Genomic DNA, 21,987 nt, shown 5'->3' with positions numbered 1-21,987 from the left:
CCCCCCCCCCCCCAACCACCCTCACAAACGGTATGGTAGATGAAGGTACAACGCTAGCGAGATACCGACCGAGAATGGCAATTCCGAATGGAAGAGAGACCCCGCTCCCTAATGTGTCGCCACGTAATGCTTCACTCTCGCTGATGTTGGGCTAGATAGATACCCATGTTAATTCGGTCCGTCAGGAGCGGACACTGTTTCCTAGACCAGGTATTGTTTCGGGGATGGATATATGGACGGATGAATAGGAGTTGATTGATTTGCGTGGTATCAGGAGTCTGTGCTACCCAAGGAGAGAAAGTGGCCCTTGATAGATAGTTGTAGATTCCCAAGAGAAGGACGAGTCAGGCAAGAAGTGATACCAATGTACTCGGTCCCATGACCCTTCTGCTCCTCGACTTCGGTCCCCAAGGCCATGTTGGTTGTGAACGGCATAGAGGACTCTGCCTTGATCTGCTCGTTTCAACCAACAACTGCCCTCAACCGACTTATATACATATATATTCTGTAATGCTCCACACCCAGCCCAGGTCAGCCGAACACAGTCACAGGGACGGAACTCACCTCACGGAACAAAACAACACATACCATTGAACAACTACCACCATGGGCGTTGGGACACCATCCAAGAGGAGACCATCGAACACGTCCCCACAGCAGGAAATGACATACCGTCCAAACACAAGATCGGCCAAAGAAGTTCTCGACTCCCGCAACCATGACGACCACGACGACTTCGCACGGTGCGGCACTGCACGACGACACCGATGCGAACACGACCGTCAGCGCCACGACCAGGGCGGCCGTCTTCTTCCTCGGCCTCGTGTACTATCTCCTCCTTCAGCTTCACGCTCAACTCGTTCGCGTCCGTCGCGCCGGCTCGTCGCCCTAGGCTGCAAAGCAACTTGGACAACCTGAACTGGATCGCGGGGGTCCTCGCACTTCTTCTCGGGTCGCGCCGCCCGATACCGCTGTTTCCGTACCGCCTGTTCCGCATCGTGTGTCTCCTCGGAGCTGGCGCACATCGCCCTGACGGTGTTAGTGCCCCAGCAGAACACCTACGTGTTGTGACATCCGACCCCCATCTCCGCCGGGTGGTACAATGTTCCCCACGGGGATCGGGCGAGGGTTTGCTGGGCGCGCGCTCGTCCAGTGTAGCTCGTGGTCTCCAACGCCGTACAAGGCCCTCGCGCGCGGTCTGGCTCGTGCTTGTGACCCCGCACACCCCCGATGCGACAGGGCTGTGGGTTGTGGTCATCTGGCACACGACCGTGGGGCTGCACGTGCCGCAGCAGCGTGACATCGGCCTCACGTACAAGCTTGTTAGGAGGTGCGGTGCGCGGTCGGCCTGCCACCATTTTTCAACACGATACCGAGTACCCACGGCCAGAATTCCGGGGGAGCGTTCGTTGGCCGGGCCCCCTCGTGTCGCGAAAACTAAATTTACCCCGCAGAAAGACGTGGCCAAGCTGATCAAGTTGCCATCAACTCGGGACAACTGTTTAGCCTTGACAGGGCATCCCTACCGAGGTGGTCGCAGCGGGCCCGCGAGGCCATGCGCTGGGAATACAGCGACGCGTCCAGCTACGTGTGTGGTATGCCTCGATTCCCTTCTTCTTCTTCGTCGTCGCGTGCGTCATGTCCCTCTTCGTGCTATCGCCATATTTCACGAACCATTATCGCGCCGTTCACCACAGGTAGTCCTCACAAAGGGCATTGCCAGTCAAATTGGGGGCGTGACTGGGGAGTACTCACGACGAGGCTAGTGAAAACGGTGCCGCGTGGGGAAAAAAAAAAAGCGCCGGGCACCTACATACACTAGGGACATGCGTTCAAAGTAAAAAGGCAACCAAAGCCCAGGGGACAAAGAACCCCCCTATGTAGTACTCAAAACTCAACAAGGTGATAATAGCCAAAAGATGAAGATTCGAGTAAAAAAACCCCTCCGCCACCCTCTGCTGCCGGCGCGCCTGTAAGCGCCTGTTTCGCGTGGCATCTTTTGGCCCCCCCAGATTTCTCGGGAGGTCTCGGATTGCCGGATTAGGCTAGGCTTGTTGCCGCCCTTGCGCTTTTGCTCGCTCAATCAACCCTGAGACGACGCCTCGTACCGAGTACGAGGTGCCGAGTACGTGAGTACTTGGGTGTAACATGGCATATAGCCGAGCTTGCTCCGCTGCCGCCCTAAATGTATCGAATCCATCGTCCCATCATCTATCACCCACCACCTACCACTCATATCCCCCATATATCCAACGAATGGCAAAACTCATGGGACAGAACGGGGAACGTCAGAATAACGTTATCAAAGCAATTCATTCATGTCGTAAAATAATATGTGTTAAAATCTCATATCTCGTCCTCTCGAGAGAAGGGAATAGAATCACTTGCCACCTCTGCCACTTACATAAAAACGTACAAACAGACAGTAGACGGTAGACAGCAGATGGTAGATAGCGGATGTATACCCGTAAATATCTCAGATCTGTAGCACCTCAACCCTGGACAGACTAGAAGCAATCATCTATCTGCCCCATAGATATATCAAGGCGTACCTGGCAGGATCCGCGATATCCAATATCTGCATCTGCCGGTTGTCCAAGCAAGTCATCTCGAGAAAATGCCAGCCAGCCACCAGGGAGTTCTATGGAGACAGAATATCACCCTTAGAAAACGGTCTTTCTTGCCCTGCCGGCTCAACACCGAGACAGACACAGAGACACGGCGTCATCTCTACGCGTGCTTGAACCCGTTGTCAGTAGGCTCGGTCGGCTGAACCACACTCGGCCGCCGCTTGTCGTTTCCGCCCTTGATCCTCCCCAGACCGACCATCTGTCCCAGCTCCCGCCAGAAACCGACGGGAGGATCCAAAAAGGTCTCCTCGTACGCGTCGATGATGGGCCTCTCCCACACGAGGTCGACTTCGTGGGGTCGCAGCCATCTGGTCTTCTTGATGATCTTCCAGATTAAAAACAGCCAGGGGATGAAGAGTTGCATGCTGTAGTTGGAGAAGAAGTTGGACGTGTCCCACGGCGTGTAGCTCGTGTAGCCGTAAATGGCCGTGACGAGGATCAGCCAAACGAGGGCAAAGTAGGCGCAGAACGGCTGAAGGTAGCCGGTGTAGGGGAGGCGATTGCGGTCGAAGCCCTGGGCTTTGCAGGCGCGGTAGAACTGGATGTAGGTGATGGTCATGATGATGAAGTCGATGAGGCCTGGTGATTAGCGTTAGCTGAGTAGAGACTATCGGGTGCGTAGATCATCATACCTCCCCCAGTCACAATGTTGGCGAACCATGTGACCACAATAGACGAACTGCTCGAGCACTGCAGGAACGAGAGCATGGGGAAAATCATGACGACAAAGAAGCTGTAAATCGGTACTCCCTTCTTCGTGCAGCGCGAGAAGATGCGTGGTGCTCGTCCTTCGAGCGCCAGGCCGTAGAGCGTGCGCGTGGCGGCGTACGTGTAGGTGTTACCCGCCGAGAATATCGAAGTCAACAGCAGCCTAGACAGTTCGTCAGACATCTTGGCGACATGGCGACATGGGCGGTACTTACGCGTTGACGATATGTGGAAAAATGTGCACCCCCATATTATTCATGGCAATCACATAGGGCGATGCTCCAGCGCCAACGCCGCTTCCACCTTCGACGACATTCACCAAACCTGGGTCTCTGGAGCCGCAAACAATGCCCACGAAGAAAGCGCCGCCGATGAAAAAGATGCCGAATCGGATGTATACCATCTTGAATGCGGCCTTGATGTAAACGCGCGGGCGAATTGCTTCGGCGGCGACGATGGAGATGTACTCGGGACCGACGATCGTGAAGACTGCAGAGGTCAGGGCACCGAGGAACCCCTGGAATCGACCCAGATCGCCCGTATGAATGTATTCTCGGAACGCCCCGCCGTGCTTCCAGTTTCTGAAGCCATAGGCATCGTTTTGTGGGTTGCCACCAACCATCTGTTGCACGGGAGGTTCAGCATTGTTCTATAAAACGCGACAGACGAACTCACGGTAACAAAGGTGAAGAAGAAGAGGGAAAAGATCAAAATGACCTTTCCACCAGAGAGCCAGAACTCAGCTTCTCCGTATGCTCTGACGGCGAGAACATTGATGCAACTTCAAAAGCAACGACAATTAGTTCGCATGTCCAAAATATGGCGATTTTTGTCCGGCTTACGCATAGGCAATAACACATCCGGCTACGACACCAGCAATCGGGCCAGGCTCGGTGAGCTTGTCACTCCAATAAGACGCCACAAGGGTAAAGGCCGAAATCTCGAACGGGATAAGGAGAGCTTCGTAAAAGCTAGATACCACGTCAGTAGTGTGCAAACGCTCAAATGACAACGAGGACTGACAAGAAGTTCCAGCCGCACATGAAACCGAGGGCATCGTCCACCCATTTGCCAGCTAGACGGATGAAGCCACCACTGACCGGGCTAGAATCCAACTCGTTAGCATTTCCGACCATGATAGCGACCAGCAACACAACTGTTGAGCAGCTGGAAAGTGCTTGGAACTGACTATGCCGTGCTCATCTCTGCGATGCAGTTGTTGACCATGGCGAGCACAAAGCTGTGGATTGTATAGGCCAAGAACAGGTTCGCAGCGCCGCCACGATAGAGACCGCCTCCAATGCTCACAAACAACGCTGTCCCAATGGAACCTCCGATGGCAATCAGTTGGATCTGGCGATTGTTGAGGTGACGTTGAAGCTGGTCGGCATTTTCGGCGATGAAGGCCTCTTGGATATCCGGCGCCTGGACGTCGCTCGTGTGCTTCTCCTTGCCATTATGGTAATCGTCCATGCTGGCGATGTGGTTGTCGTTGGGGCGCACAAAATCGTTTCTGGTGAGAGGCAGAGTATCTAGACCAGAGAGAGCATTATTCTTTTTTTTTTTCACCTGTAGGAAAAAGAGGAAAGAGGTCAGGTGAAAAAGGGCCAACGGCGTCTTGAAGAGCTTGAAGAGCGGGGATGTCAAAAGATTTTGTGGCAAGAATTATTGGGCAAGGATGATCTTGTTATGTTACAGCCTCAGCTGCTTCCCGCGTTGCCAATGTTTGGAAGTACACACGATCTGGGCGTGGTGGTTCTTAGCGGAACCTTGTTTGAATTTGCTGCTCTAGGAGTGGCGCAGTCGGCAAGAAGGGCCCTTCCCCTCGCCTCACGCCCAGACGAGTTGGATTTCTTGGTCTCCACTTTGGCCACGCTCGGGCGGAGCTTCCCCACGGGCGGCTTCCAATGGTCTGTGGGTTACCGCTGACATGACGTAGAGGATGGAGCCACTATGAGGAGCGGCGATGCCCTTATCAGCCATGATCTGCCGCTCAGACCTACCAGCCACTCCAGCCTATTTATCTAGTTGTTGCCTCCTCCGATCCTGAAGGGCTCCTAGAGTAAAACGAGGTACGGATGGCGCATCGGCTGTACCTACCTCCCAGACGGGTTATTTGGTCTAAACGGGATTATCTATCGTACACTGATAACGCGTTTATTAACCAAGTCGAGGATATTGGACTATATCACCACCTTTGTACATATTTCCCCACACCCAGCCTTGTCTCGATGAGGCTGAACTGGTACTTGTGCCGAGTAGTTATCCTTTGTGGTGGCTGGCCCCTGCGTTCAGTCACGTGAAAGCTTGTTCACGTGCAAGCTGCGCTAAGCCTATTTTGAAAATTGCCTGCGGCAAGCCGTCAGCACATCCTCGGCCTCGTCTCTTTGTGTTCTCGTCTCTCATCTCTTGTCTTACCATCTCATCTCACTTACAGCGCCGGCGTGAGATATTTGAGTGGGGAACCTGTGTTATCTACCCTCGCCGTGCAGAGTAGAGTGGTCAATTGCCTCAATCCACCATCCATCTCGGATCGCCCACGAAGAAGCAACCACGCCGAGTCCGGATAGCACGGAGAGATCCCTGATGCACGCGTTTCTTCAGTCACCGACGGTGATTTTAGTCAGACAAGAGATATGTGGGGATACAACACTGGGCATGGGATAGGACTCTGTGTACAAGGGACCAATCAGTGGTTTCCGATTTCCGAGTGCTGTTACTCTCTTCTCTTCATCATCGTCATCTTCTGTACTCTATCAGGCAGGGGCGCCAACAACCTCGACACAATCAGAGTCTCTTCATGTAATACGCCAAATCGCCCATGCCGTCTTTATCCCACTTGCTCTGCCCGTTGCCCAACCACCGGAACCGGTTCTTGCTCCGCCACACGACGTCGAAATGCTCGCCGCCCAGGTTCTCCAGACAGTCCTTAAAGTGCAATATAGTCCCAGCGTACGTGCCGGTGACGGTGCCACTCTCCTTGCCGTTCTTGTACCAGGAACGGCAGTTGTCTGCCCACACCATGGACTTGAGAAACTCTTGGGAGTAGGTGTTGAAGTCGGCGACCGCTTCAGCCTTTGGCGTGATGGATCTAGATGATAAGTCCTCGAGATTAGCTAGTTGCCCTCATCCGTTCTTTTTACCTTCGCCAGGAAAATCACCAGCACCTGCAGATGCTGATCACAGATATCACCGCCCACATGGCCAATAAGGGGACAGCATTAAAACAAGAGAGTGTGGTCCCCTATCGATAAGAGAAGTGCTGATAACTTACTTGATATCTTGGGTGGCAATCTTCTCCGCCCAGCGAAGGATATAGTCGCAGGTCCAAGAAATCTCGGTCAGGACCGAGCCATGTGAAATGGGACAGTTGGGTCCGTTGAACATGTAGTAATTGGGCATGGTGTCGACCTGGACCGCGAAAAAGGCCTCGGGGTCGGTCTTCCATCTCTCGTCTAGCGTCGCCCCGTTGAGCCCGACGAGTTTCCACGACGGGATGAAACTGGTATCAAAGCCCGTGGCGCAGACAATCATGTCGAACTCTTCTTCGCCTTCTGCCGTCTCGATTCCCTTGGCGGTGATTCGAGTGATGGGGCCCCAGTTGATGCTCGCGTTTGGTTGTTGAAGAGCTTCCAGGTATCCATCACCAGGCTAATCGAGATTTCCAGTTCGTTAGCGGACTTCACATCTTTTCAGTGGGGCATACTGGCGGAACATACTGTCAGACGACGGCAGCCAGGGTGGAAGCTGGGGATCAACTTGTCCGCCATTTCAGGGTGGTCCTTGAGGATGGCGCTCATCTGAGCTTTACACGCAGCCTCGAGACCTTGCTGGAATGGATGTCCCGTCTTCATTCCAAAGAAGAACCCGTTGACCCTGATTCGAGGATTTCCGAAAGATTAGCCATTGCAGTTCTGCTATCCCCCCAAAGTAACATCCAAGGGAGAAAGGCTTACGACGCTTCCAACTCCTTCCGCAGCGTAAAGTGAGATTCGGGGTTCTCTCTAAACGCCTTTCGTTGCTCCTCTGTATACGTAAAGTTCTTGCCGTCGATGGTCTTGTCGGCGCAGAAATTGATCGAGATCCAGCTGGGATTCCGGATGTAGGTGACGAGTTTCGACACTTTTGGCTGCATGGCCGGCACGATCTGGATCCCCGAGGACCCGTTGCCAATCACGGCCACTTTCTTGCCCTCCCATGAGTAGTCCTTGTCCCTGCAAGGAAAGACTTCTCAGCGTTGAACCCCTTCTAGTTAGACTCTGTCAAAACGTACCAATTGGCGCTGTGGACGAGTTTGCCTTTAAAGTCATGAAGGCCAGGAATCGCAGGCCATTTCCATTTGCTTGAGAGTTTTGGTTAGACATCGCCCAATACTATATTGAGGTCCTTGTGACTTACTTCAGAAACCCGGTGCCGTTGATCAGGATATCGGCGGTGTCCTCCTGGATGGCTCCATTCGTGTCGACCTTGATCTTCCATTGTCCCACTTCATCATCCCAAATCGTCTCCAAGATTCTGGACTTGAGCGTGACGTGTTTGTCCAGGTTGTACTTGGCAACGGTTGCCTTGATGTAGGCATGAATCTCGGGCTGGGCAGGGTAGAACTGCGTCCAGTCCGGGTTCGGCTCAAACAAGAAGGTGTAGGCATCTGATAGCAAACGAATCCCCAAAGGTTAGTATGCGTGCATGCCTTGTTTTCAATTTCAAAATCGGGCTAGGGCCGTCTTCACGAGATGGGAGCCTCACGAGCTGGGATATCACTAGTAGTTCTCTGTGGTCAGGTTCTGATTGTCTTCTGGCTAACAAGATCCAATGTAGAGACAGTCTTACCACGCGGCACCGGGATACGTGTTCTCGTACCAGGTCCCCCCGACGTCGGCGTTCTTCTCATAAATCTGAAGGTCGATGACATCCTCGAGCTTCAACTCATGCTGGATCTTGTGTGCCAGCGTGAGGCCCGAGAACCCAGCACCGATACAGACGATCCTCAGCTTTCTTCTGGTCAGGACTGGCGTGTCCAACAAAGGAACCCAGTTTGGCCGTTGGCTGACATCGTTGGGTGTTTTCTCCTGGATGGATCCCATTTTTCTTGGTTGGTAAGATGATGCCCTGTGTCGCTTGTGTGTGTCGACAGGGAATTTCTTTGACGGGGAGGCATCCGGGGCCCTTCGTCCCTTGATAAATAATAAAAGGCACTGGGCGCCACGAGAGCGGTGTGAAGTAGTCTCTCATCGACTCTCTCTGTCCTGTGGAGACCTGCTCTTGGACCAGTTTCATATTAACGGGTGATGGTGGAGCACACTTGGTCGGGGCACCAAGGGTCCCAAAGCAGTTCTATGCATTCGGTAGACAATAGTACCATGGGTGAAACGAGACTGGCAGCCTGGTCCCAAAGGTAAAATGGCCATTTGTGGTTCCAGCAAGACAGTATCATTCGCTGCTTGACGAGTAGATATGTACGAGTCGAGTATCGATGAAGGATATTCCCAGTTTCCCAGGTCTCAGGCGAGCCAGGTCCCGGTCCGCTTGCTGGGTAAAGCTCAGGCCCAAAGGGGAGCTAGCTATTAGGTTGTCACGGTATTCGTCGTATAAGATGCAGATCGACAGCACACCACCATGTTAGGATGAGGGAAACGTCTTTTCCCACAGACCTCGGGCCAGATCAGTTGTGCGGAATATCATCGTAGCAACTCACTCCACTGTGGCTTTTTGCTGTGCTGTCGTCGATACTGTACTATCAGGTGCTTACATGTACATGTACACTATCTAGTCGTATAGTGTCGTGTCGTGATCCCAAGTTCTCTATCCTTCCCGCGAGTCCTGCCGCTGAGCTTCCCACCATATGGTCACACCTACTCCCTGCTCAGTACACCTCCTCTTCCTAGTGACAGCTTTCTACCCCCACTTTGTCCCTCACACTCATCACCCTTTTCATTCGCTGCATCCGAATCGCCTCGGACTAGCGGGCCACCATCAAGACGTCGGGGCCACGAAACAAAAAGACTGACTGACTCGTGTCTCGATTGTCTCCAGCTACCGACGATCGTGAACAAAGTTAGAGTAGTCTGGAGGCGTCCGGGGCCGCACTTACCCATACTCGGCGATCTGGACCGGCCCGTCGAACACAATCCTCCGTAGCTGCTCCCCCCTAAAAGTAACTCCGCAAAAAGGGCTCCAGAAAAGCCGTTAGAAAAAAAAATGAGGATTCCAAGTTCCAAGGTACAAGGCACTTGGGCATGTCTCCATGAGGGCACCAAATCACTCGTAGCGTTGGCTCGGCCATGGCTCGGCTGCAGCCCTGAAACACCTGAAAATCGGAGCTCGTCCAAGATCGGCGATGCTGCATCCATATTGGGAATGCCCTGCTGGAGACGTGCTCCCCTTCTTGGCCCTTGCATAATTTTGCTCCTGCCAACTTGTGTCCAGGGACACGGATCCGAGGACCGAGGGCCGTACTGTCTGTGTCTGTCCTTCAAGCTGACCCTGACAGTTCTGGATCTGCACAACGCTTAGGCAGCCTTGCGTTCGCACTGAGTCGACCGTTGTGTGGGTCTCGAGCTTTGCCCAACCTTCCAACTGCCAACTGCCAACGGTCAACGGTCCCGACCTGCATGGAAGCTTCTCCACTAAGTGGTCAACAGCAACTCCGTACGAGTAGGAATGTCGAAAAAGTCTAGGTCGGAAAATCTCGTTCGAGAACCGCTGCAGATTGCATGCTAGGTGCGAGGCAGGTCGAAAACGCATCTTGGCTGATCGGCACAACTAGCTCAACGGCTGGAACGGATATGGATCCCCGGTGGCATATTATCTCGTACGACGAACTCCCAAAAGGCAAGTGAAATTTTCCATCGGCGACACCATGAGTTGCTACTTGGTACCAAGTACTCGTACAGATTGGGCATTTGAAAAAAAAACCGAGATTGCGGTAGTACCGAGGACTTTGGCCACTCTTTCGAGCCCAAGGGTTTCCTGATCGAAATTCTACCGTAGTCCTCCTACTTCCTACCCACTTCGTATTCGGCCCCGTCGCCTTGTGTCTTGTCACCAGCTCACTCTCAGTTAAAGAAGCGGAGAACGATCTATGCCCGGAATGACCCAGTTTGATTCGTGCTGTTGTTTTGGTTATGCAGATCATCTGGTACGCCTTGAACAGCCGAGTTGGCTAAAAACCCCTTTGCAGTGATGAAATGCCCATGGTCGTCTTTGATACAGTGACTTGGTCCTGCCAGGGACCAGGGGACCAGGAACCAGGAACCAGGAACCGGGATTGCGCAAGGTCTTAGCTCCAGTTCCCTCTTTGTACAGAGTATGGTCTTTGTGGGTTCCCATTTGGGTCACTGTACTCCTCAAATGTGTACTATAAACTCGGTACATGGCTAGCCTGAAGTGATATGAGACCCAAACGGTCTGGGATCTGGGATCCGGGGGGACATATCCCAAGGAGATGCAGCTTCAGTAAAGACCCTTTTTTTTTATTATAACGCCTCCGCCTTGCGTGACTCCTTTGAGTGATTCTTTTTCCTTCATCGTTACACTTCTTATATCGTCGACTCGCAAGCTCGAGCGGCTTTCTTCTGTTTTTTAGGTCTACTACCCTTCTCTTTTCTCCCACCCTCCGGTTGTTTTCAAGCACGACAAACCCTTCCAATGTCTGCAAGCGGAGCATTTGGACCTGCGCCCCCGGGCATTGACCTGTCCGAAACCAAGAATGGCGCCGTCATCAGAGCAGTCGTCAGTCTGATGGTCATCGGGACCCTCGCCGTCATGCTGCGTTTCGTATCGCAGTTGATGCGGGAGAAGGGAAAATTCTCCTGGGACGACTACTTGATCATCCCAGCATTGGTGAGTTTCCTCGATATTGATATTGAGGACCAAAAGTTTGAACAACATGGACTAATTCGCGACAAAAAACAGCTTCTGGCACATGGTACAGCAGTCTGCTCGCTCGTCAGTGAGTTTTGAATCTTGTACCCCTGCACGTGAGGCCTTCGAGAAATTGACAAAGAATGACCAGGTCTTCCATACGGTGGTGGCAAGCATCTTTGGGCCGTGACGGGACAGGACTTTACGACCATTTGGCAGGTATGCATTTCAACTCTTATTTGCAGCAGCCTAGATTTCTTGCTCCTGACATCTCCCCAACCCTTTGAGCGAACTCGAACTCTCCCTGTGTTGACCCAGCCTTTTAATTCTGCTGAACAGATTCTTTTCTCCTACGTGATGATCTACGCAGGCGCCGTCAGCTTCACCAAAGCATCCATCGTCATGTACTACTGGCGCCTCTTTCGCCAGAAGTGGTCGACCTATCTCGGTCTGTTCTTGGTCTGGAGCTACTTTGTCGTCATTGTCGTCACCATCAACACCGGTTGTCAACCATTGGAGTATTTCTGGGTGAGTTTGCCCCCTTTTCTATTACACTCTACACAGAGTGACAACAAAGAGAAGAAAAAAACGGACAACGAAGGAGAATTAAACACAGACTCACCCGCGTTCAAAAAAACACTAGACTCAGTATACCACCCCCGGGGCCAAGGGTCACTGTATTGACGTGCCGTTGTTCTTCTTCGCCAACGGCATCTGGGCCATGCTTGTCGATGTTTGTATTTTGATCATTCCGATCCGACCACGTGAGTATTCCTCCCACTCCTGCTGATTACTGGTGGTGTTTCACGTGCTGAAAGTTCTTCTCGCTACAGTTCTGGGATTGCGCATGTCGACAAGGAAGAAGGTCATGGTTGGCGGTGTCCTTGGACTGGGAGGATTGTAAGACGGTCCCAAGTTTGCCCTTTTCCTCTCACTACAGTAAAATCTAACGACAAAAACCACAGTGTCTGTATCGCCTCCATCGTGCGCATCATCTCGATCCACCACCTCATCAACAACGACGACCTGACCTGGTCCATGGCGAGCGTCTTCATCTGGTCGTGCTGCGAACCCTTCATCGGCATCCTCTGCGCCTGCATGCCGTGCTACGCGCCGCTCCTCCGGCGCTTCTGGAAATCCGCCGGCTCGCAGTCCCGATCGGCGCCCACGAGTGGCTTTTCCAGCGGCAACATGGGGTCCTCGGCCATGGCAAAGTCCGGCGCGAGCATCCCGATCAAGGTCAAGCGGGACTGGGACCGCATCGTCAACCCGACCTTTGGCGACGACGAGGTCCAGTTGACCACCTACACGACGGGGCCCGGAAGTACTCGCACCAAGGGCAGTGATGAGTCAAAGGGCATCACCGTCAAGACGGACATCCACTGGGAATCTCACGCTGTTTAATAAAAACGCCCCTCATCCCCCCGCGACGCACGCATATAGGGGGAGTGGTATTACCTGCGATGGCACTGCGATGGAAAAAGCCTACACTACACACACATACACTCGGTTGTGGAACGAGCTCGGTCGTGAAAAAGGAAGAGAAGGGGCGGGTGGTTGATAAAACGACAACGGCATCTAAACGCAGTTTGGGGAGTCAGGAAGTCGGGGCAATGGAACAGACAAGCAGGTGTACACTTGAACGGTTCCATGCATCCATCATGAGATTCCCAAGTCTGTCTTTTCACGCCCTCGATGGCGCCATTCACCCATCCCGCCTGTCTCGCCTACCTCAGACTGGGACCGCCACTTGTATTCAAGGAAACCTGTCCGGACGAAACCAGCCGGGACACAAAAGCAAAAGGAAAAGGAAAAGAAAAGGAAAGGCAAAAGCAAAAGCAAAACACCCAATGTCGAATCAGCCGACCCGTCGGTCGGTCGGTCGGTTGGTCGATTGTGAGTATCAAAGACATGTACTTTTATATATCTACACACGGCAAATATACACTGTGTAGCAAAAGCAAAAGTTGAATGGAAAAATTCATGGCTGGCTGGCCGGCCGGTTGGCCGGCTGGTCGGTCCAAGACGATGTTGTATCAGTTTTACAGAGACTTGAAGTTGGAGTAGATTCGTCCTGCGATTCAGAACCACTTGTCTCATTGTGATTGGTTTGACAACCATACCTGCACTACAGTATTTGCCTGGCGTTTTGGTGGATGATTTTACATTGCATAGTAACACACCTCTTGTCGAAAGTGCTGTACCGCTCCTGTCTTGGTGTAAAGTGGGCAAAGTGAAGGTGTTCGCAGATCTCAATGCAGTCTAGGCATAATCCTTTTGTCTTCATCTCAGCTTGCCCTGTGGCACCGCTCTTCTTACTTCGCAGGAGAAGTTGATTCAACTCATACTCCATAGCTGCTCTGCCCGTCGCCCTCGTTCTCTCGTGGAACAGCTCAAGAATTCGAGTACGATGTCCGTTTTGTCTGGGCACACATGGTCACGGCTTTCCTCTGGGACCCTACAAACAGAGGCAAAGCGACTGCCACGACATGAAAGGAGGTGTGTATCGGCTCGTTTTCCCACAAGATGAAGATCCTACGGCAACTGATTATGGATGGGAGTTTGATCGGACCCATTCCGTCTTTGCGACGGTGAATTTGGGAGGAAGGCTGATGGAGCTGAACGAAAGCCCGCCGTATCGTTCTATACTTCCGTCATTTGCTCATCTTCATGAACGATCTGAGCTAGACAGAGATGACGAAAGTCTTACAGATGCGGCTGAGCGGTTGCACATTCATGAAGAAAGCTCGAATGCCCAACCACCTCCTCGACGACGCCCCGAAGCCCTACCTGAAGACCCCTATGAATCTCCCGAATTTCGCCACATTGCCTACATATCCGCATGTGTGCGAAGAGACATCGGGGAATTGCATCGCCTTTTTGAAGATTATCCGGACGATGATTTCGTTTCACAAGTTGATGAGGATGGTGATAATGGCGTTCTGTTGGCCGCTACGGAAGAGAACGGAATATTGACTGTAAAATGGCTCCAGGATCGAGGCGCAGCCATTGACCAAAGCAATCATTTTGGCAGAACACCTCTTATGGAAGCTTCTCTCTGGGGTCGTCTTGAGACTGTGCAATATCTTACAGCCCAAGGAGTACATATTCAAGAACGCGATGCGAACGGGATGAATGCTTTGGATATGGCTCTAGCTACACTCCGCAATAAAGGCGAGCGACGTTCGCGAGCAGGCCGTGTATACAGAGAAGGCAACGATGCGGATGATCAACGCGCCAGGGTTGAGAGCCACTTGAAGCGATTGTCTCATCACTCCGTTCATTCGCCAGGAGCTGAAGACCATTCTCTCGTGGTTTGTCATTCTTCCAGAGGATGGCAGACGGAAAATCTTGCTCTGTACAGACCTAAAACTATTCTTCTGGTCCCGGATGGACAACCCTACAAGGCCTTCGCAGAACTTGATCGAGTCTCAAATTACCCATTAGTAATCGCAATGAGCGGCTACACCTTCCAGGGCTGGCGGAATGTTCTTGACAACAATCTGTGGGCCAACAGAGCGGATGAGCTGCGCAAACATCTCGGCCTTCCATCTGATATTCGCGCCGCTTCACACGTTGAGCCTCAGTTGCTGACTTACCTTGTCCACCATCATACCCTCGTTCAATACTTTGAGGACGAAGACGTTGTACCAGGAGACCTGCAGAGCTTCTTCGACGACTTGCTGCCGCTAGCCCGGGTCCCGGTCATCACTGTCAGCAAGGAATACTTGTGCGCATCATGTCAGACATTCTATGCCGCTTTCAGGCGCATCTTTGCGACTTTAACTGTCCGTTTTCGTTTCGTTGGCAAAAATGTGAACTCGCTTGTCTAAAATCGGACGTGATGCCGAGAGATGTAATGCTAGCCTTTGAACCAATCAAAGACGCCAAAGATGGTTTTTTTGTAAAAGAATTCAAATAAGAAGCCCGACCATTCCGGACACGGAGCCGTCAACGTGCTCGAAAGGTCGACAATCTTTGACCCTCTATAGTTCTCGACTCTAATGTCCTGGGGGAGTATTCGTGCTTGCTTCGGGGTATTGAAATTCGTAAAGATCGTCTGAATGTCGCACGGAAGTGTCGAGGATGGTATGTATTCTTTGACAATAGCCCATCGGCTCAAGCCATGGGTATTAACAACATCCCCAAGTACCTTGAATTGAGTATCAGACAATCTCATCCACCCGTAACACCGAGCAGCCCATGTTCCATTTTCATTAAGTGAGTCCAGTCGAGCATAAGCTCTGCATTCACAGGCAAGTGGTGAGGTGTGGATAGCACGATCATATGCATAAAAGACAGGGCCGGGTTGCTTCCAATACTTGAACTGAACCCCTAGGTTTAGCCAAGTGGAAGTAATTCGCACACAATCGTACTTACAACTTTCAAGGCATATGCAGCTCCTTTGATGGTGGTCAGGATCACGACGCCGTGTTTCCCGCTACCGATCAGGCGGGGCCGTTGGATATTTTCTTGGTCATCAACAAAGCGCCGTAGTCTCGGCTCATCGTCTTCCACCGGCCGATTTGACTCGCACAACGGCTCTGTCGCGAGGTAAATGCCAATAATGCTTTCTCCCATCAAGTCAGCATCCCTTGCGCCTTTTGTAAGTTGCTCGCCCATCGTTCTATTAGGGCGTTCGCATGGCGTACAGTCTGGAGCAGTCTCCAGCCGTGATGTTCCTTGGTCGCCACAGAGGACGAGGCTCCCGGAGGCGGTCGATCCAGAAAACTGCGCAGCGCAGGTGCGCCGAAGAGACACAGATGGGAAGGTTTCCCGATCGCGTGAAATCTACCCAGCGTGCGAGACGGCTATGTAGAGACACGAAGGTAGCTTAGATCTTGGCGAGTTTCCGGCGTTTTGTCGTCATGATGGTGATGGGATTCGCTGTGCATCGTCGAGAGCGGGGGATTCTGTAAAATAATATAGTTAAGGCGCTACGCTAGTAATAGTGAATACAAAAGCGGCCTTGGTACCAAGTGGTTAATAGATCTAGCCAGTTCGTTTTACACGTTCTTTTACACGAGTAACGAGGGACCGTTTCGCTTCACTCAACAAGCTATTGCTGAGGATCTTCTAACTCATTCGTAGTTCTAAGCGCTGCTAGCCTGGAAAAGCGGCCCAAATACTGACCCTGACAAGACGACGTCATCATTACTACGGGGACCATGTCCTTCTTCCCAGACCCGTCTGCGTCCACGTCGATTTGTGGAACAATTCATCGTCCCCCTTCTCAAGTCGCTGTCGCAACCCCCCCGGCGCTCATCTGCTTATACGCCTGCGCCGCGGCCAACACACCCGCCTCGCGCATAAACTTCCCCCCCTGTGGCTGCGGCGGTCGATGCCAGATGAACTCCTCCCCGTTCGCCTCGACCGTCTCCCCCGTCTTGCCGCGCGCAACCCAGTCGTTATCCCCGACAGAGGCGAAGTCGGCCAGCGCGTCGAAACACCGAATGACGGTGCTCATGGGCGTGAGCTGGTCTGGGCCGAGTTTACTCGCCAGTCCCGGCGGGAGGCCCGGGGTGTCGACAATGGCGGGGCACACGGCGTTGATGCGGACGTCGGCCGTGGTGGCGGCGTCGTTGCGGGCGAGCGCGCGCACGAGCCCGACCTGCGCGTGCTTGCTGGCCGTGTACTGCGGGAGGATGGGGATGGGGAAGATGCCGCCCCCGGAGGCGGTGATGATGATTTTGCCGCCCGGCTTGGGTTTGTCGGAGTGCGTGCTCGGCACCGTCATGTAGTGCGCGGCGAGTTTGATGCCGTAGAATCTGCACACCCGTACGAAGAGTGAGGTTCGAGTCAGAACCCAGCGCAGCCAGGGAGGAAAGGTAAGAGAGGAAGGGGCTGAAATTCTCTTTGTTCCCCCTTTCTTTCTTGGGAGACAGGAAAGGGAGCAAACTTACGTTCCAGTAATATTCACCTCAAACGGCCGCGTATCCGGCCTCGACGGCGGCCGGTCCACATTGCCCGAGAGATTCCCAAACACGTCGTCTCCATGGTCGACACCCGCGTTGAGAGCCACAAAGTCCAGCCGCCCGCTCCACGCATACGCCTGCTCGAACATGTCGGCCTGGTCCTGCCAGGAGGAAATGTCTGTCTTGACGAACAACGTCTCCGGCAGGGACTCCTTGGGCGGGTTGATGTCGGCGACGACGACGCGCCAGTTCAGCGAGACGAGGTGTCGGACCAAGGCGTCTCCTATGCCGGACGAGCCGCCGGTGACGATGGCGGTGGGAGGTCCCATCGTGTTGGTTTCTCAAAATGTTTACAGCGAAGTATTTCCTGGAAAGATATGGGATGTACTGTATAGGAGGTGACTCGGTGTTCGAGGTAAGATGGGTGATCTGGGTGGCTGGAGGAATATAAGCCTGCCACCACCACATATGGCCAGCAACGCAGAACCGTCTGCCTAATTACAAATCTGAATCCCTCGCAGCACATATTGTTCGTTTCAGAAGTCCAACGTTATCATCCGTCAAGGCCGAGCAAGGCCATCGAGCCGCTCTTCAGGACAAACTAACGGTGAGCCGACCGTATTAGGAAATGCCGACTGCTGAACAAGCAACATCTTCGGGTCCTGACAACACCGACTGTGAATCGTGTCGTGAACTCGGGATGTTGAATCAAAATGAACCGAGTAATGGAGGCGTGAAGTCTCGGGACGGAGTAACACAAGTACCAAGTCCACCATCTAGCAGGGACCGAGCTATCCACGACTTCAGGGATCAAGGTCTCACCAAGCTCAATCCTCGACCTGTTCGTTTTAAAGATCAGACCAGCATTGTCCTCCCCATCTCCGTCTCGGTCAATAACCCAAGTCCCTCACCTCCCTTATCTAGTAAGTCATTGTCACCGTTATTCTTCTCCATCATGACCCCGCCACTCATCGCCCTCGAAGAGCACTGGTACTCACGCGTCGTGTTTGACTCGTACGACAACTCTCTGAAAGAAGCAATATCCAAATGGCCCGGGGCACTCGAAAGACTGTTCGACGCCGATGCGCTGCGGCTCAAAGAGATGGACAACGGCAAAGTTAGTGTTCAAGTGATATCGCATTGCGATGCCGACAACCCGTCCCCCGAGGTCTGCCAAGCTGGCAACGATCAGCTGGCAGACGAGATTCGCAAGTCGGAGGAGACCAGAATGCGCTTCGCAGGATTCGCAGTCCTGCCAATGGCACACCCCGAAGCTGCGGCGGCTGAGCTGGAGCGGACGGTCAAGAAGCACGGCTTCGTCGGGGCACTCGTGGACCACAAGGCCGGCGACAAGTTCTGCGACGGCAACGAATACGACATCCTCTGGCAGAAGCTGCAGGAGCTGGACGTCCCGATCTACCTCCACCCTTCGTGGCCCACGCCAGACTTCTTCCAGCGGTCCTACGCTGGAAACTACCCGCCTCGCGCCATGACCGTAGTAGGGGGCGCCATGTGGGGATGGCACACCGAGGTCGGTCTCCATGTGCTTCGGCTGCATGCCGCAGGGGTGTTTGACAAGTTCCCTAAGCTCAAGATCATCCTGGGCCACTTTGGAGAGATGATACCCTTCATGCTGCAGAGGATCATAGATCAAGAGTCCGTCATGGGCAAGCGGAATCGACCTTTCAGTGAGGTGTGGAACGAGAACATCTGGATCACCACGTCGGGCGCATTCAGCATCGACCCGATGCGCTGTATCCTTGCTAACACAAAAGTCGAACGGATCATGTATAGCGTTGATTACCCCTTCACAACCAATGAACACGGCCTCAAATTCTTCCAAGACCTCATCAAGAGCGGGCTGCTGACTGAGGAGGAACTCGAGCTCGTTGCGCATAAAAACGCAGAGAACCTTTTGAGGATCAAAGTGCCAGATTTGAAGCAGGTGAACAGCTCGGCGAAGAGCTAAGCTGGATATTTTGGAGATACAGAGCGCCTGCAACGGCGACTTGGTCAGTGGTGCTTCTATGCGGAAGAGCAAGTCGCTGCCATGAATTTGCTCAATTGTGATTACCAATGAAAGACTTAAAAGTAGCGTCAATTCTCTGGTCGATCGACGTCTGCTGATCCATGCAGACATCTAAAGTAAGGATCTTGGTCAATCTCAGAACGTCCAATCGGTGGCCTCATCGAAAGGAACCAGAGTGCTCCATGTTTCGAAATCTTCTGCTGGGAATAATTCAAAAAAATCCTGCTCCTGTGAGTATCAAGTTAGTATTGTGTGTAAATAAAACAAACCTAGTCGTAGGCAATCTTGAAGATAACTCACAAGTAATGGAACAGTACTGGTGTCGCCTATGTTCAAAGTGGAATTCGTCAAAGGTGCAGGCTGGAAGCTTTCATTGGCCTCCATCTCCCCATTGATTTCTGGCTCTGTAGTGCTCTCGTGCGAGCGCTCCTGATGTTTCACAGCAAGACGGGCAAAGTGGCACATCTCTCACACAAAAAGACGCGGCAGCTGGAGACCCGTGGTAAGTTCGAGGTTGGAAAAGTAACCCAACGCAAGGTCTGCACGTGAAGTTCGTCAGTCACTTTTGGTCTCTTGCCGCCGAGCATATGCGTCGACCTCCTCTTCACGAGGGACACGCGGTACGGTACAGAACAGGCCCCGACACTTACCTAGTAGCAGTAGGTCTGATGGAACAGTGGACAAAGTGGTGTCTCGAATGATGTGGATGAAGAGGTTGAAAAAACTGTACAATGGTGCGTATCGTGCGATTCTGCTGGAGAGTTAACTTTCATCTGGCAACAAACATCCATCGAGAAGGTCTCGGTGCAGAGTGTCTTACAAGGCAGCGCAGCCACCGTCGATATGTACCTGCCTGGCAGCGAGGATAGCCGCACGCGAAACCTGAGCCACGTCGTTATATGAAGCATGCACCTGGGTAGCAGCCACCATATTACCCGCTACATAGGTGGAGACATCCAACCAAGGGTAGGTCAAAGGGGTATTGATGTCCAACACCAGACAGAAATAATGTGATTGAAGTGATTGAGCCTGGCGCAGGGTCATACCAGCTGGTAATCGAGCAACATCAATCGCATCGTCAAGACAGATATGCTGCTGTACTGAGTTCTTGAATTCTGCGAGTTCCTTCCTTAGATTATGCACGGCTTGAAATAGTTGGTCACTCGTCTGCCTGAGAGCACGTGCACTGGAAAGCTGCTTCCTAGCCTTGGAGGCTAATTGCATCATCTTGATCAGCGTGTGGCAATACAGAGTATCGGTCGTTAGTCCGCTTGGGGCGGCTTGGGGAACTTGACAACTGATTTCATCATCGTCCATTATCTACCAAGGTTAGACACACTGTCTGCACATCAAATGAGGAATGAATGACACACTGAAGGGCGGCCTGAACGGGTGCAGATTTGCTTCTCCAGGCAATAAATGGACCAGAATATCCAGTTCCGATGTCTGACTTCATGCAGCGGGATTTTCCACGAGTGTGAGGGCTGTCTATGAAGACCTTTGGAGCACGCGAGTCGCAAAGCGTCTGTGCATAATGTGTACTGCAGCGACACTTCACCCATACTCTCGCTAAAATATACCTACCGTTGGGAATCAGAGTCCTGGCTCGAGCTTTGACAGAGATAAGGTAGTTACCATCGATATTAGGGCCTGTACACCCATCAAGGAAGTGTGTAAGAACACGATCTCGGTATGCACAGAAAGTGCATTTTGGAAAAGAGCCCATGAAGCCTGCAAGGTGTCGTGGAAGGTCCTGGTCTTGGAAAGAACAATCTGGCACCCATGCGCCCAGATGATGTTGCGTAGTGCGTACCAACCTTTGTCGTCTGTAACTGGGATATGGGTGCCGCTGAAGTGCGCGCGGAGTCGGGACTCAAATACAGGGCGTTCGACCAAGCCCCAAGCAAGATCCGATCCTTCTTCAAAGTACGCTGGATCACAAATCAGCTTAAATTAGATATTGACGAGTTTCAGTTACTCGCCATTGGTGTATTGCCATGCAACTTGCGGAGCGGGCTCTGGCTCTCGACAAGATGACAAGGCACCGTGGTTCATTTTGAGCATCCGGGCCGATTCTTGAACAAGGCGCTTGACCGAGCTGTTATACTCGGGTGATTTCACTTTTAAAACTATCCAGTCCACAGCAGGCTGGGAGTAAAAGGACATCATGCAGCGCGGGCCTGTTGCCCATCAGTACCGTGCCGTGGAAGGAGTAATCGACAGACCAAAGTACTCAAAGTTGAGCTGAGAGAACCATCAGAACTGTTAGTGAGTATGCAGTGACTGACTGACCGTGTCAGTGGCATAGAGACTGTTCTCCTCTTGGCCAAGATCTTGATTGTCAAAGGCATCGATGGGTCCTTCATACGCGTCTGTTGTTCTTGGAAGTCCGGGTGCTAGAGGGGTCTGCATCCGTGGCTGCTTGGGGGTTTCTTGGCTCTGTTTAGATGCCAACATACGGTGCTGAGGGATATCAGCTGATATAACGCACGGCAGCATGACTTTTGGCTAGAGTGACTGCGCCGGTCGCTCGACGAAGCGTTGTCGAGTCCTGCTGTCCACGCTAACGTACCAGAGACTCACATTTGTCCGATCTATTCGGCTTGTCAGTCACTCCTTTATGTGGTTTGAGATGTGTAGGGACTTGACACACTGCTAATCCCTTGTACGACCACAGATTCACCGGTACTTCGGTTACTCTGGGTAGGCGGACGTCGCCTGCGCGTGATAACACATTCTTCGGCACGGTCCAGACAATTGTCGCATGGAGTATTGCCGTTACCTATCGTAGCATTAGTACTCTGACTCATCGGCTGTTACAGGGTGCAACCGTACAGCGAAT

General features: G+C 52.6%; 7 protein-coding genes across 7 annotated transcripts; 3 read left to right on the top strand and 4 right to left on the bottom strand.

Moving 5' to 3' along the window:
• Window positions 1–2,730: 2,730 nt before the first annotated feature.
• Window positions 2,731–5,321, bottom strand: AYO21_12006 (hypothetical protein; the record flags this gene model as incomplete). Its single annotated transcript, XM_022661854.1, has 8 exons — window positions 2,731–3,209; window positions 3,263–3,501; window positions 3,554–3,960; window positions 4,014–4,119; window positions 4,181–4,309; window positions 4,362–4,442; window positions 4,528–4,851; window positions 5,173–5,321. The coding sequence occupies 8 exons, from the start codon at window positions 5,319–5,321 to the stop codon at window positions 2,731–2,733; spliced, it is 1,914 nt and encodes a 637-aa protein (XP_022505842.1).
• An 804-nt stretch (window positions 5,322–6,125) lies between these two features.
• Window positions 6,126–8,422, bottom strand: AYO21_12005 (hypothetical protein; the record flags this gene model as incomplete). The annotated part of the gene is made up of 8 exons (XM_022661853.1): window positions 6,126–6,429; window positions 6,613–6,989; window positions 7,058–7,214; window positions 7,295–7,552; window positions 7,612–7,680; window positions 7,737–7,986; window positions 8,085–8,098; window positions 8,169–8,422. The coding sequence occupies 8 exons, from the start codon at window positions 8,420–8,422 to the stop codon at window positions 6,126–6,128; spliced, it is 1,683 nt and encodes a 560-aa protein (XP_022505841.1).
• Window positions 8,423–10,985: 2,563 nt separating this feature from the next.
• On the top strand, window positions 10,986–12,605 carry AYO21_12004 (hypothetical protein; the record flags this gene model as incomplete). Its single annotated transcript, XM_022661852.1, has 6 exons — window positions 10,986–11,289; window positions 11,353–11,420; window positions 11,541–11,729; window positions 11,851–11,965; window positions 12,035–12,101; window positions 12,167–12,605. 6 exons carry the CDS (start codon window positions 10,986–10,988, stop codon window positions 12,603–12,605), a joined length of 1,182 nt encoding a protein of 393 aa, XP_022505840.1.
• Window positions 12,606–13,690: 1,085 nt separating this feature from the next.
• Window positions 13,691–15,034, top strand: AYO21_12003 (hypothetical protein; the record flags this gene model as incomplete). Its single annotated transcript, XM_022661851.1, has 1 exon — window positions 13,691–15,034. The coding sequence occupies one exon, from the start codon at window positions 13,691–13,693 to the stop codon at window positions 15,032–15,034; it is 1,344 nt and encodes a 447-aa protein (XP_022505839.1).
• Window positions 15,035–15,063: 29 nt separating this feature from the next.
• On the bottom strand, window positions 15,064–15,824 carry AYO21_12002 (hypothetical protein; the record flags this gene model as incomplete). The annotated part of the gene is made up of 2 exons (XM_022661850.1): window positions 15,064–15,528; window positions 15,582–15,824. 2 exons carry the CDS (start codon window positions 15,822–15,824, stop codon window positions 15,064–15,066), a joined length of 708 nt encoding a protein of 235 aa, XP_022505838.1.
• Window positions 15,825–16,434: 610 nt separating this feature from the next.
• On the bottom strand, window positions 16,435–17,445 carry AYO21_12001 (hypothetical protein; the record flags this gene model as incomplete). Its single annotated transcript, XM_022661849.1, has 2 exons — window positions 16,435–16,969; window positions 17,105–17,445. The coding sequence occupies 2 exons, from the start codon at window positions 17,443–17,445 to the stop codon at window positions 16,435–16,437; spliced, it is 876 nt and encodes a 291-aa protein (XP_022505837.1).
• Window positions 17,446–18,071: 626 nt separating this feature from the next.
• Window positions 18,072–19,085, top strand: AYO21_12000 (hypothetical protein; the record flags this gene model as incomplete). Its single annotated transcript, XM_022661848.1, has 1 exon — window positions 18,072–19,085. One exon carries the CDS (start codon window positions 18,072–18,074, stop codon window positions 19,083–19,085), a length of 1,014 nt encoding a protein of 337 aa, XP_022505836.1.
• Window positions 19,086–21,987: the final 2,902 nt, after the last annotated feature.

Source organism: Fonsecaea monophora, assembly GCF_001642475.1.
Source record: "Fonsecaea monophora strain CBS 269.37 chromosome Unknown Scaff205, whole genome shotgun sequence".
Lineage (NCBI taxonomy): Eukaryota > Fungi > Ascomycota > Eurotiomycetes > Chaetothyriales > Herpotrichiellaceae > Fonsecaea > Fonsecaea monophora.
The sequence above is the reverse complement of the archived record's forward strand: the minus strand, read 5'-3'. Positions and strand labels throughout refer to the sequence as shown.